Raw genomic sequence first — 14,962 nt, forward strand, 5'->3', positions numbered from 1 at the left:
TCCTATAGAACGCAAAATTCCACCTAGTTTTACCAAAAAACCTTCAGCAACTATTGAGGACACTGAGGGCAAACTAGTGAAGATTGAGGGTCGTGTAGCTGGATCACAGCCCCTGACTGTCAACTGGTATAAAGATGGCACGGAAATCTTCACCTCTGACTGTTATGATGTAACCTTCAAGACCAGCCTGGCTGTCCTGTGCATCAAAAAATCTCAGCTGTCAGATAGTGGAACATACACGTGCAAAATCTCCAATGAAGCTGGCACTGCCTCTTATGAAGTGTCTGTTAAGATCACAGGTATACAGCTGGTTTCTATGTCAAGCTTTTCTTATTTAATGTGTCCAGTTATAAGTGTGGTATTCCTTGTAAAAAAACAAAAAACAAACAAAAAAAAAACATATACTGTATAAAACAATGGATGTAGTGTCCGTTACGTCAACGAAAGGTCTCTGAAGAGCATTTTTGAAGCCCAGAGTGGGTGGAGCCGGCCATCACCATCTTGGCAGATGGAGCTCAGGTGTCCGGTTGCTGAAACCACACCCACCTATCTCATCATGATCATGTTAGCTCAGGCTAAGGATCTAATGCTATATGCTACTTTTTTATACAGTCTATGGTTTCAGCCTACAGCTAATCACAGTCTATCTGATTCTGCAATTTAATCAAGCTTAAAAAAAAAGATAAAGGATAAATATGGAGCCCAGACTTCTTGGACAGTATGCTAGTACAATTAACCACACAGCAAGCCATATTATTTGATAACGCTATAAAATAATCCAGAAAAAACTTCCTTTTGGAGCCAGTCTCTAGCAGCCAGTCAATGAGTTGCAGTTTCACTTCCATGTTGATTCAATAGAGGGACCAGATGGTTGCCGCTCTTTAAAAATGTACAGTGGTCCAGTGACAGTATCAGATGGTAATTCCATGTTACTAAAATTCATAATTATTGGAAATGCCTTGGAGTACCATGTAATTACCATGGTATATTTTCTTGTAAATTATTAACAGAGTACAAAAATGTGAAATTTCCTTTTTTCAAATGTCTCTTTATATGTAAACATTCATGCATATATGTTTCAAAAAGGATTTAACATTTTCGCAAAAATGCTTATTATTACTATATTTTCTGAATACAGCGCAAAAGGTACCACCAAGCTTTGACTTGCCTCTTAAACCAGTGACTGTGACTGAGGGTGAAACACTTACCCTCAGCTGCCATGTACGTGGAACTCCTCCTCTCAAGATTCAGTGGATGAAGGACAGACGAGAGCTTTCTTCGTCTGAAAATACTAAGATTACATTTGTTGATGGCACTGCCACATTGGAAATGACCCATGTATCTAAGGCAGATTCTGGGGATTATCTCTGCAAAGCAACCAATGAGGCTGGCAGTGAATTCTGCAAGTCTAAAGTCACTATCAAAGGTATTGTGTGTGCGTGTGTGTGTGTGTGTAATGAATACATGTCCTTTGTAAATCTTTCTTTTTTTATTTGCTTCATCCTAACCTTGCCATTCTGTTGGCTTATTGCCAATATTAGATTCTTCTAATATTTTTTTTTTTCATTAATCTAATTCTCTCTTCTGGTTCTTTATTGGCCTGACAACAGATTACTTTTGTCAGGGCAAAGACTTGCTTGTTGATTACAAACAGGTCTCAATGATTTGTTTTCTCCAAATCTGCTTCTTTGCGAATGTTTCTTTGCCATTCTTATTCCTGCAGCTCGGCTTATTGAAAAAGTAAAATGGGTCATGCGTTTTTGTTGTCTAAATTGTTTTAGACCTGAATCTTGAATATCTTAATTTTAAAAATGTATGTAACTCACTGCAATATTCCATCAAAAGTTTCAGAGAAACCAGGAGCTCCTGCCCCAGCCCAGGCGGCCCCTTCACCACCTGAAGCAGTTAAAAAGTTGGACAACTTGTTCTTCATTGAGGAGCCAAAGAGTGTCCATATCGTTGAGAGTAAGTGATACTCCATTTCCCTTTTTTAGGGGTGAACCAATGTATGGTGTGATGCATATAGATAGATCTATATGCTATATTTCTATAGAACACTTTGAAGTGTCTAAATTTAAATGAAACAATTCAATAGAAAATTAATATTCTTTGATTATGTAATCCGTATGAAACTAAAGCGAGGTACTTTCCTTCCTGTCTCAGAACTTGTAGGCTAACATATAGGATACATTTCGTATAAAACTAGGATATAAATATAATATTGATGTTTAGTTTGCAAAGCAATACAAATTAATTTATAAAATATCAGAATGTTGAACTATGTGGTAAAACAGACAAAACATATGTGAATGAATGGCAGTACAATATCATGTTTTTTTTGTTAGGGGTGGGCAAAATTAATATTAGTGACTGCTAATGTTATATACGTGTACAGTATGTCAGTGTGTTTGAAATATGATACTAATTGCTTTTGAAAAAAAAATATGTCAGTTGCATTGTTTTACTGTATCTCAAGATGCACAAGTCATGTTTCCTTCTGGCACCTTTATAAAAGTTACTTAAAACTTTTATTTTCTTAAGCTTTTTTTGTATTTAGATATTTTGCAGAGCAATTCTATTCTTTAACCAAAAGAAGGTTAGATTTTTTATTAAATGCTTGAGTTTTATAGTTGTTTTAATGCGAAAAAGCTAATATTTTCTACGTTAAACTGAAACCGAAAGAATTAAGTTTAATTTTATGCATCAAGGTTTATAGGGATTTTATGGTATAATTAATGATTCAAATAATTAAGTTACTGAGTAAATAAGTTTACTTTTCAGAGTAATTAGAAAAAGAAATTTAAATACAACATTGATAATGAACAAACATTAAAAGGTGTCCTTATTACTGTATAATTATACATTTAAGTACTGAGCCATATTAATTGACTACATTTACTTACTATACTGTTAGGTTTAGGATCAGGGTTTGGTTTAGGGTTACTTGCATGTAATTAATTGTTATTACAATAGTAAGTAAATATATTGTGTAACAAGGACATTTTAAAGTGTTTCCTTAATTACTTTTTTTTTTAAGTAATTTACCCAACACTGGGTTGAACTGTATTAAAATGCAGAAGAAAGTTTTATTGATGCTATGTTTAATTTATGTTTTTGCAGAAGGTACAGCTACCTTCATTGCTAAAGTTGGTGGTGATCCCATTCCCAATGTGAAATGGATGAAGGGCAAATGGAGACAGATGACTCATGGTGGTCGCGTCAGTATTGAACAAAAAGGCCAAGAGGCCAAGATGGAGATCAAAGAGGTGACCAAATCTGACTCTGGTCAGTACAGATGTGTTGCTTCAAACAAACATGGAGAAATTGAGTGCAGCACCAACCTGAATGTTGATGAGAAGAAAGAGACCACTTTAGAAATGGTGAAACTGAAGAAGTGAGTGTCTGTCAGATTGCAAACCATCCTCAAGGACCCACCTTGACCAATATTAGTAACAGGCATTTTACTATAAATTAAATGACTTAAATATGATTATTTTTATTGTTATAAATGATAGACTGTAATTGTAAAAATAACTAATGGGTCTGATTTTTATTGCTTCACCATTTGTGCATATTAAAAACCAAATATATAAATTTACATCGCACACTAAGTAAAACACTGATTGAGATGTTATCTATACAAGATTGGCTAAAATGTTTTTTTTTTTTTTTTTTTTTTTTAACCCAGAACTCCATCAAAGCAGAAAAGCCCTAAAGAGGACAAGGATATTGACATTGTTGAGTTGCTTAGAAATGTTGATCCGAAGGAGTATGAGAAATATGCTCGCATGTATGGCATCACAGACTACCGGGGTCTCCTTCAAGCTATTGAGTTTCTGAAGAAGGAAAAAGAACGCGAAAGTGGAAGACCGGTAAGATTGTTTCAGACAACAGTACAACAGCATCATATAGTTCCGTTTAGAAGATAAGACCAAGTACATTGCTTCTGTAACAATATTCCTGTTAATTGATCATTTTTATAGTTTTACTTAAATTTACCAACTCAAAAATGTGGTCAAGAAAGGTTTTCGTGACATTCACCTTTAAGGAACTCAATTTCAAGCCAGGAGTGAAAGTATATTATATAAATTGTTTAATTGCTTGGTTTTATTACATTTCAGGAAGTGGAAAGCGTTGCAAGAGAGTCTGAGGAGGATTTGGCTAAACTTGTTGCCGATTTGCAAAAGAGGATGGAACAAACTGAGGTTTGAAATCTAATTCTGTTATTTGTATTATATAAACTCTTGTAGACAGCAAAAATCTAAACTTTCTTTTTTATTTATTTAGGAAAATAAGACCTAGATCAGCTAGTGGTTTATAAACACTATAAAAATACATGAATGTCATTTGTATTGTATAACAAAGTATCAAAACGTGGCATATGCTTATGCTTATATAGAATTATAGCACAAGCATACATAGTGCAGGGATAAGTGCATTTAAACATTTTCTGATTGTCAAGCTTTAGTGAAAGATGTCTATAATGCACGTTAGTTTTGTGTAAGTTAGGCTGCCTGCAAGTGCACCTGAGAAGCCTTGGACATGTTTTATTATGACAAATTGGACAAACACAGAATTATCTTACTACTGTAGTTTTAATGTTACAGTGTTTACAGCATGTTATATACTGTAAATATTATGTAATGTTATTCCCAGTACTGAAAAAAAAAAAAAAACAGTAAGTATAATTTATTTCTGCATGGTATCATCAAACATTACATAAACCAACAGTCACAGTCAAAGGAGTGTGATTGAAGCGCTTTCATACATAGTGCCTTATTATTATTATTATTGAAGAAGAGTGTAAGAAATGTAAAATTTCTATGCAGTATCATTACCATTTACAACGAGGCCCCTTACAATGTCACAAGTCGGCAATTTGGGTATAATCTAGAATTCAGTTTGCTAAATGCAAAAATCAACTTTGGTTAATGTCTAGATACTATGCTAATTAGTATGTCATTTAAATTGTGTTCTTTTGTTTCCTATGCAGCCTGTCACTGTGGTACATGACATCACGGACCAGACAACTACTGTTAAGAAGGAAGCTGTGTTTGAATGTGAAATCAAGATCAACTACCCAGAAATCATACTCTCCTGGTACAAGGGAACCCAAAAACTTGACAGTAGTGACAAGTATGACATTAAAATTGTGGGTGATCGTCACATCTTAAAGATCAAGGATTGCCAGAAGAGAGATGAGGGCAATTATCGTATTGTGTGTGGCCCACATATCTCCAGTGCCAAACTGACAGTGCTGGGTATGTACTGTAGCAACATCATTTGATTCTCCTGAACTATATCCAATACTCTTTTAAGTTTTTACATTTTGACCCTTATTGTTTCTGCAGATGGTGAAGTGGAACAACATATGCAGGATGTGGCTGGTAAGGAAGGCCAAACTTGTACACTGACTTGCCAGTTCTCTGTACCTAACGTAAAAACCCAGTGGTTTAAAAATGGGAAGCTTTTAGAACCTCACAGCAGATACGCATTTGCTGTGGCAAATTACACTCAGAAGCTCTCAATCAAAGATGTTAGACTTGAAGACCAAGGAGAATATACCTGCAAATACAAAAATCTTGAAACCACTGCAAATCTTTGGATCGAAGGTTCGTACAGATTTACTCAACTGTCAGACTTACGTTTACTGTAAATTAAATCATCTACTAACCTCTTCTTTCATCATCTGTGACTTCTTCGTCTTCACTTCTTATGGAAAAACTCTTCTTATATTAAATGCCAGGGATATTTTGCCTTCACATTTTCCTGGCTTTCTTTTATAGCAAATCTTAATGGACTATATTAGGCAGAAAAAGAGGTCCCGGCATTAGATTCTAGTCCTAATCATCCACCTTGCGTTATCTTTTTCTAGCCAAGCAAATACATTTCACCAAACGCATCCAGAACATTGTGGTGCGAGAACATCAGTCGGCCACTTTTGAGTGTGAGGTGTCTTTCGACAATGCTATTGTAACATGGTATAAGGACACTTGGGAGCTTAAAGAGAGTCCCAAATATACCTTCCAAAGTGAAGGGCGACGGCACTTCATGATCATCCGCAACGTTACCTCTGCCGATGAAGGTTTGTGGAGTTCCAGTGCGGGACCATTTTTCGTTTTAATAACATTAAATAAAAAGGCCCATTTAACCAAATTAATAATCCTTTAGGCGTGTACTCAGTCATTGTCAGACTGGAGCCCAGGGGTGAGGCTAAAAGTACAGCTGAGCTTTACCTGTCAGGCAAAGGTCGGTACAGCTGTCGAGCTCCAGCATTTACTTAACTAACTTTCCTTAAATTGTGAAGGCTCCTTACAGTTATTTTTTCTTTTTCTTTTTCTCAGAAATTGATATAGAAAGGGTACCTTATGGTAAGTATGGGACAGATGTTTTTAACACCTTTAGTGCATATTGACCGATTATTTCACACATTTCATTAATTTATGTAAGCAAGCTTCAAATTTTTTAATTACACTTACACAGACATCCCAGATACATCAATACAAGTTCCCGAAGCAGCTGCTTTAACCATTGAAGGTGAGATTGAGATTTCTATGTAAAATTACTTATGAAAATACATAAATCTCTATCCTCAAAATCAGTGATAGTTACTCATAAACGTATTATTTTTGATAAGCTGAATCTTCCATGGAATATTACCATTACGAAGAAAAAATGGAAACACAAGGTAATTATGAGAATAAAACTGACATTTTTCACCTCATCCTTTTCATATAGTATCATTAACTAAAACTGACAAAAATCACTTCACTATGAAAATCATTTAACTTTGTCTGTTTTAACCATCAATCTCTTCAACAACAACAAAATAAATGTAAAAGAATAACACAGTTTTTTTTAACAGTTTTGTTTTGTCTGTTTTTTTTCCAACATCTTGCGTGAAATAACCAAATAACGTCAATATTTAAAGTATTCGTCTTTGGACACGTGTAACAACTTTTTACCCTTTACCAGAGTATGTGAGCTGGACAGCGGAGAGTGTTGTAGAGGAAATATCAGTAACAGGTATTACTGAGAGCTTTTGAGTCTACAAATATCATTTCTAACTCTCTTTCCACTTGTTTGACCACATAACATTTTTATATGTCTTGTATGTATTTATGCTCTTCATATTAATGTCTGTATCTCCCCTTGTTTTCACCCTGTCCTCACAATGTACGATTACTGTATGTGTTGTTGTGTGTGTTGTCATACATTTACCAGTCTGACCTTGTTTATATATGTAGCTTTACCAACGTAAATATTTCTGAACAGATTTCGTATGTTTCTCCAAAGCCAGTTATTACTGTAATTATGGTGATTATTCTAAGGACTTTCTCTGTTTCATCAGCCCCAAGGGTTCCCGTCGAAGAGGCTGTCAGTAGAAAAATCCTGGGAATGAGAGAGGTGGCTCCAACAACAGGTACTGAAAGAGAAACAGCTGGCTGCTTTGCTGCTTGTTGGCAAACATGCTTACATCAACCTCATGTCTGTCATTTTCATGTCTCTTTGTAATATTGTGTGTTTACTTTCACCTTAGTTGTGCCGTGTCATGTGCTATCAGTCTTGTGTGCTGTTAATGTTTGTGATATTTGCTTTAGTGGCAGCTGCAAAGTTTTAAAATTAAATGTTGCACACAAATTTACATGCTTTTTTAATTGTCTTAACTTCAGTAATGCTTTGATACTATTCTGTATTGTGTGGATGTATCAGTTCGTCTATGTGTAAATGTCAGTGATATCTCTGTGATTCTTGCCCTGATGCTTATGCATGGATGCTTTCAAAGCTGAAGCTACTAGTTTGATATTATATAGTTAATTGTTCTTAATATTCTCAAAGAATTCGAGGAACCTGAGCCATCTAAACCAGAGGAGCTAATTCCTGAAGTACCTGTGAAAGGTATGCAGATGTCTGTCCAGTGTGCTCCAGTGCTGTGTTTATACGTTTTTGTGTGTCTATGGAGCTCTTTATAAACATTCTTTCTACTCTATCTCTCATGTTAATATTCTTTTGTAGTGTTATTTTTTGTCTAATTGAATATTCTTACAACACTTTTCACCAATTTTCACCCAAAAGCTAAAAAGCCTGTGGAAGAAGTAGTTACTGCAGTTATATTGCCAGAGCCAGTTGAACCCCCCAAAGTAAAAGGTATGGAAAGAACATGTCATTATTTGCGGTTCTGTCCTGTTCTATGTGCATATACACCTTTTAAGCGAATCAAGTCCTTTTTAAGCCCTTTTGTAAATGTTTGTTATTACAACATCTTTTTGTTAGCATATTGATTTTTTCCCCCCCATTTTGACTTTTAGATGTGACCCTCTTAATTCTTTTAATTGATGTTAAGTCTACATGTTCTTATTGCATGCAACAGCAATTGTCAAATCTTGTGTCTGTTCTTTTTTATTTGTCTTGTCTTTCTCTGTTTGAGGTATGAGTTTAATTGTACTACACTGTTATTTTCATGCTTGCCTTAACTCTTCCGAAACTCTACAAATGTACTAATATCAAAAATATGTTACATGAAGAAGCACCTGTAGCTCCCGTGCCTTCTGCACCTGAGCCTGAAGAGCCTAAAGCTGCACCAGTAGCTGAGCCCAAACCAGAACCAAAGCCTAAGCCTGAAGTTAAGCCTGAGCCAAAGCCTGAGCCTACACCTGTGAAAAAACCTGAGCCACCCCCAGCCAAAGGTACTGTTAATTGCTTTTATTTCATGTTGTGTGGGATTGTCTATGAGCTTTTCATAAAACATCTGTTGTTGCAATTGTCCAGCTTCCATCAGGAAGTGCACTGAATGTGACACTGTGTGTGTTATTTAATGTGTGCTCATGAAAATTAAACCGTAAACAATACAATGCATGTTCTTTGAAGTTCTTGTGGAGGAAAAGCCAAAACCAACAATTCAAGAACCACCAAAAAAAGTGCCTGCTAAACCTGATGAAGCCAAAGCAGTTCCAGTGGAAGAACCTCCAAAGAAAGGTATAAGACTCTGTTTCTGTTGTATGTGTGTTTCTTTATTAAGTAGCCACATTCTTACATGACTTACAGTGGCTTCTGTTTGTCATTATCTTTGTTCTGCAGTATTACAGTTTTTATTTTTTTTTGTATGTTGCATTGCTTACAGTTATTTTGTGTGGGTTTCTTGTCTACAAGTTTTCATATACCTGTCTTTGTTGTTCAATTGTCCATCTTCTGTTAAGAAGTGCGTTATATGTGATACTGTGTGTTCTTTCATTTGTGCCTATGAAAATGAATCTTTAAACCATACAATGCATGTTCTTTAAAGTTATTGTGGAGGAAAAGAAGCCAGAACCTCCAAAGAAATTGCCAGCTAAACCTGATGAAGCCATTTCAGTTCCGGTGGAAGAACCTCCAAAGAAAGGTATAGACTCATCTTTTGCATGTAGGGCTATTTTCTGCTGTATGTGATTTTCTTTTTTAACTAGCCACATTCTTATTAGGAACACATGACTTAGAGTGGCTTATATGTGAATGTCTTTGTCCTGCAATATTACTGTTTTTTGTGCTGTCATTATGTTTATTATGTACTGTTCATTGTTTTTGCTTTTTTATTTATGTGGGTTTCTTTTCTACAAAATTTTTATATACCTGTCTTTGTTGTTTGTCCAGCTTCCATTAGGTAGCATGTTATATGTGACACTGTGCATTCTTTGTCATGTGTTGTGAAAATGAATCTTTAAACCATACAATGCATGCCCTTTAAAGTTCTTGTGGAGAAAAAGAAGCCAGAGCCACCAAAGAAAATGCCAGCTAAACCTGATGAAGCCATTGCAGTTCCAGTGGAAGAACCTCCAAAGAAAGGTATAGACTCAGCTTTTTGTATGTAATATATTTTCTTTTGTATGTGTGTTTACTTTTTTAACTAGCTACACTCTTATTGGCAACACGTGAAGTGGGTTTTATGTAAACGTCTCTGTCCTGCAGTATTACTGTTGTACACTTTATTGTTATATACTGTTAATTGCTTTTGATTTGTTATGTGTGGGTATATTGTCAACTTTTTTTTACATACCTGTCTTTGTTGTCCAGCTTCCATTAAGAAGCGTGTTATATGTGATACTGTTTGTTCTTTTATGTGTGGCTATGAAAATGAACCGTTAAACCATACAATGCATGTTCTTTAAAGTTCTTGTGGAGAAAAAGAAACAAGTTGAAGAACCACCAAAGAAAATGCCAGCTAAACCTGATGAAGCCATTAAAGTTCCAGAGACAGAACCTCTAAAGAAAGGTATAGACTCAGCTTTTTGTATGTAGGGCTACTTTCTGTTATATGTTTGTTTCTTCGTTAACTTGTCAAACTCTTCAGAGGAACACACAACCTTTCTGTGGCTTTTGTGTATGGTGAATGTTTCTTATTGGGTACTGTTCATTGCCTATGTTTTATGTCTTGTGGTTTTCTTGTTTAAAAGCTTTTCAAATAACCATCTTTATTGTTGCAATTTTCTAGCTTCCACTAGGAAGTGTATTGTATGTGACACTGTGTGTTTTTGATATGTGCTTATGAAAATTAATCTTTAAACAATACAATGCATGTTCTTTAAAGTTCTTGTGGAAGAAAAGAAACCAAAACCAATAATTCAAGAACCGCCAAAGAAAGTCCCATCTAAACCTGAGCAAGTGATTACAGTGGAAGAACCTGCAAAGAAAGGTATAGACATATACTAGGTTTTGTATGTAAGACTGTTTTTGTTGAATGTTTGTTTCTTTATTAACTAGCCACACTCTTATGAGGAACACGTGTATGACAGTGGTTTTTGTTTGTTATTGTCTTTGTCCCGCATTATTATTAGGACTGAGTGTATTCTTATTGGTAGCTTCTACCATATCTTTTACATCTTATGTCTTGGTTTCTTATGTATCTTAAGTCTTGTATATTTAAATGATCTTTCACTCCTCTTCTCTCACTCTTAAAACAGTGCGATTTGAAGCATTGTTCTTAACTTTAATATTCTTTCTAAGTGCAAGAACCTTCCAAGAAGCCAGAGGCCCCTCCGTCTTTGCCTACACAGAGAGAAGACTTGATTGAGGAAATAAGTTATAAGAAACCAGATGCTGCTGTTCACAAATTAGAAGATAAAGAGGGCAAGGTGCCTCAGAAGCAAGAGACTGTTGTTGGTATCAAAAAGGAAGAAATTACAGAGAAGCTACTTACAAAAGAGACTGTTTCTATCCCTAAAAAGCAGGAAAAGAAAGAGGCTCCCCTTCCTTCTAAAATAGATGAGGAAATTATACCTCAAAAGAAAGAGGTTCCTCCTCCTGCTAAACAAGTTGAGGAAATATTACATAAAAAGAAAGAGGTTCCTCTTCCTCCTAAAAAGGATGAGACAATTGAACCAAAAAAGAAAGAGGTTTCTCTTCCTGCTAAACGGGATGAGGAAATATTACCTAAAAAGAAAGAGGTTCCTCTTCCTTTTAAAAAGGATGAGGCAATTGAACCTAAAAAGAAAGATGTTCCTCTTCCACTTAAAAAGGATGAGACAATTGAACCAAAAAAGAAAGAGGTTCCTCTTCCTCCTAAAAAGGATGAGACAATTGAACCAAAAAAGAAAGAGGTTCCTCTTCCACTTAAAAAGGATGAGACAATTGAACCAAAAAAGAAAGAGGTTCCTCTTCCTCCTAAAAAGGATGAGACAATTGAACCTAAAAAGAAAGAGGTTTCTCTTCCTGCTAAACGGGATGAGGAAATATTACCTAAAAAGAAAGAGGTTCCTCTTCCTCCCAAAAAGGATGAGGCAACTGAACCTGAAAAGAAAGAGGTTCCTCTTCCTCCTAAAAAGGATGCAATTGTTACGCAAAAGACAGAGATTCCTAAAAAAGATTTGCCTCAAACTGTACCTCAAAAGAAAGAAATACTTCCCACACACATTTCAAAGAAGAAAGAAGAAGAAGAAATTTTCTTCATGAAAGAAATTACACAGAAGGAAGTAGTAGCTTCCACACAAATTGTAGAGATGAAAGAAGAAATTTTCTTCAGAGAAGAAACTGCACAGAGGGAAGTGTCTCTTAAATCAAAACTGGAAGAGAAAGAAGATACTTTACCAAAAATGAAGGATGTAGTTGCTCTCACTACAAAAGAAGAGGTTGTAATGCCTCAAAAGAAAGAAGTTCCTCCTCCTGCTAAAAAGGATGAAGAAATTGTACCCCAAAAGAAAGAGGTGACCCCTACAAAAGGTACAATGATCTAGGACAACATCTGATTGTCTACTCTTCTTATTCTTTGCTTTGCTGTCTTAGAAATGACTTTCTTTGAACTTCTTTACTATTTTATTTAACTAATTTCTTTGTCTGTGTAGTCCTGTTTTTATGTTTGTCACTTGTCTCTTGTCCTTCTCTAGTTTGTTCTTATTCTTCTTCATTAACCTCTTACCACTCGCTAGAGTGATCTCTTGATCTTATTGATGTCAATCTTACATATTTCATACTCTCTTAAGTTGCTTTGGATTCAACACGGACAAAATCTACAACAGAAGAGCTGCAAGGAAAGCCGGATACATTAATTTTACTGCCAAAGAAATATGAGAAGACCAAAGGTACACAAATCAAACACCATTGCAGTCTTTGTAATCTTATTTTCTCTTGAACATCATTTTGTCTTCATATTCTGTTACAATCCCATGAAGTATACTAAGTATAGCAATACGTAATGTCTTTCAAGTGGGTGAAACCAAAATCCCAAAAGGTTCAATCTTCTCAAACACCAAGTCTCAAGTCACACCCTGTTAAAAGTACAGTTTATGAAATTACTATTGGAGAATTTGTGTATATTTCTATAAATTATAAATATAATCTTTCTTATAACGAGTTGTTTCAAAGCCTGAGACCATATTCATTTCTCCATATTCACTTATTAAAAAAAATGTCTCAGAAGAAATACCCATGCAGTTCAGACGGTTTAGTATAAAGTGTACTCTTTTGGTATATTTAAATTTATGATTAGGCTCTTACAAAATCATTTTCTTTCTATTATCTATCAATCTCTTGGTTGCACTTCTGGGTACAAATTCTTCTTTGCATTCAAAATCTTCAAGAATCCACTTCTATCCTGAGGAAGGATGAAGTCACACCATCTGACAGTCAGAAAATTGCAGTGAAGTCACTTCTGATGAAAGAAACTTCAAAAGAGGACATCTCTTATCGAAAAGCTGTATCACAAACAGAAATACTGTATGACAGAGAACATGGCAAAGAAATTGATCATTTACAGATTTCAAAACTGGGTGATTCTTCAAAAGAAAGTATATTGACTTCAGAAGAATTTAGGATCAGTGAAACATGTTCTGGTGTTGAACACTCTAGAGCACTTATAATGACAGGTAAGATAAAAAATTATAAACAGTGCTTTAGTTTATGATTTTTAAAATTGTGACTATATGATCACTGAGAGTTTTGTAGTGTCTATAATCAGATAACTGCGATTTCAAAATCATGAAACCATAAAGAGTTGTTTCAATGACTGAGACGGTATTAATTTTTCCACATTCTACTTTTACAGAAGCTATTTTTAAACAACATTCTTTAGAAGTGCAAGAATCTTCCAATAAGCCAGATGTTGTTCTGCTATTGGCTACAGAGAAAGGAGATTTAATTGAGGACATAGGTCATGAGAAACTAGTTGTTGTGGATAGTAAATTAGAAGATAGAGAAGGCAAAATACCTCAAGAAAGAGAGACCGATATTGGTTCCAAAAAAGAGGAAACTGCTGAACAACTTCTTAAAAAAGTGACTATTGCCACCCCTAAAAAGAAGGATGAAATTGCACTTCAGAAGAAAGAGCTCCCTCTTCCTGCTAAACAGGATGAGGAAATGTTACCTAAAAAGAAAGATGTTCCTCCCAGAAAAGATGAGGAAATTGTATTTGAAAAGAAAGAGATGGTTCTTCCTCCCAGAATGGACAAGGGAATACTGCCTGAAAAGAACGAAGTTGTTCTTTCTACTAGAAAAGATGAGGATATTGTATCTGATGATATTTTACTACACAAGAAAGAGGTTCCGTTACATTGTCAGGATGAGAAAATTGTAACTCAAAAGAAAGAGGTCCCTCTTCCTCCTAAAAAGGATGAAAAAACAGTAGCTCAAAATGAAGACAAAGCTCCCACAGCACAAGTAGTAGTTCCACCGAGAAGGAAGCAGGCTGCTCCTAAAACAGAAGAAACTATACATCAGAGGAAAGAGATAGCCTACACACAAATTTCAAAGGAAAATGAAGAAAGTTCACTTAATATAAAAGAAGTTACTCCTCCTTCTGATAAGGAAGAAATTCCATACAAGAAGGAAGTGTCCTACATAATTAAACCGGAAGAGAAGGAAGATAATGTGCCAACACAGGAGGTTGTTACTATTACTAAAACTGAGAAAGAAATGAAAACGGTCATTTCCGAGCATCACAAAGATGATACTCAGCCTAAAAAGAAGGAAATTGTTGCTGTCACTAAAAAAGCAGATGCTATAGTACCTCAAAAGAAAGAGGTTATTCTTCCATCTAAAAAGCTTGAAGAAATTGCTCCTCAAAAGAAAGAGGTGACCCCTACAAAAGGTATAATGACATCAGACAACATCTGGTTGTCTATTTATCTTATTCTAAAACTTGGTTTCTTAGAAAAGGTTTTCTTCAGGTATCAGAAATCATCACTAACCTCTTCTTTGTCCTGTCTTGGGAGTCATAATGTTACAACGCCTAATCGTTTTCTCTGTTTTGTGTTAGAAACAATTTATGTTATGTTTGTTGAGTATAATGGTAAAACTACAAAAATTGTGTTTTTGAGGTTATAATGTACACATTTATTTGTGATGTAAAGTAGCAGAGCTAGAGAAGAAACCATCTCCAGAGAAGACCCCAGTTTCTGTGAAAGAAGTTGCAGCCCCAAAAGGTAAAGAGTACTGTGGGGATTCTTCAACAAACTCTTTTGTCATACTAAATTTTATGTTTCAGTTTGTCATATTATGG

At 35.2% G+C, this 14,962-nt stretch overlaps 1 protein-coding gene across 50 annotated transcripts in view; it reads left to right on the top strand.

The window, feature by feature from the left end:
• The window catches only part of ttn.2 (titin, tandem duplicate 2), a 158,506-nt gene that overhangs the window by 49,007 nt on the left and 94,537 nt on the right, over window positions 1-14,962 (top strand). For 5 of the 50 annotated variants that reach the window (XM_026218872.1, XM_026218879.1, XM_026218877.1 and 2 more), the window contains exons 67-91: window positions 9-299; window positions 1,139-1,426; window positions 1,846-1,965; window positions 3,121-3,394; window positions 3,689-3,872; window positions 4,122-4,205; window positions 4,994-5,261; window positions 5,352-5,612; window positions 5,876-6,085; window positions 6,172-6,249; window positions 6,345-6,371; window positions 6,484-6,537; window positions 6,638-6,688; window positions 6,976-7,026; window positions 7,352-7,423; window positions 7,840-7,899; window positions 8,077-8,148; window positions 8,526-8,687; window positions 8,869-8,976; window positions 9,284-9,379; window positions 9,724-9,819; window positions 10,145-10,246; window positions 10,562-10,666; window positions 10,978-12,189; window positions 14,814-14,885. In XM_026218872.1, coding sequence (XP_026074657.1) covers window positions 9-299; window positions 1,139-1,426; window positions 1,846-1,965; window positions 3,121-3,394; window positions 3,689-3,872; window positions 4,122-4,205; window positions 4,994-5,261; window positions 5,352-5,612; window positions 5,876-6,085; window positions 6,172-6,249; window positions 6,345-6,371; window positions 6,484-6,537; window positions 6,638-6,688; window positions 6,976-7,026; window positions 7,352-7,423; window positions 7,840-7,899; window positions 8,077-8,148; window positions 8,526-8,687; window positions 8,869-8,976; window positions 9,284-9,379; window positions 9,724-9,819; window positions 10,145-10,246; window positions 10,562-10,666; window positions 10,978-12,189; window positions 14,814-14,885 — 4,398 coding nt within the window. The remainder of the gene's footprint in view (window positions 1-8; window positions 300-1,138; window positions 1,427-1,845; window positions 1,966-3,120; window positions 3,395-3,688; window positions 3,873-4,121; window positions 4,206-4,993; window positions 5,262-5,351; window positions 5,613-5,875; window positions 6,086-6,171; window positions 6,250-6,344; window positions 6,372-6,483; window positions 6,538-6,637; window positions 6,689-6,975; window positions 7,027-7,351; window positions 7,424-7,839; window positions 7,900-8,076; window positions 8,149-8,525; window positions 8,688-8,868; window positions 8,977-9,283; window positions 9,380-9,723; window positions 9,820-10,144; window positions 10,247-10,561; window positions 10,667-10,977; window positions 12,190-14,813; window positions 14,886-14,962) is intronic. The other 45 variants (XM_026218889.1, XM_026218902.1, XM_026218915.1 and 42 more) reach the window with 27 other exon arrangements.

Source organism: Carassius auratus, chromosome 34 (assembly GCF_003368295.1).
Source record: "Carassius auratus strain Wakin chromosome 34, ASM336829v1, whole genome shotgun sequence".
Taxonomy (NCBI): domain Eukaryota; kingdom Metazoa; phylum Chordata; class Actinopteri; order Cypriniformes; family Cyprinidae; genus Carassius; species Carassius auratus.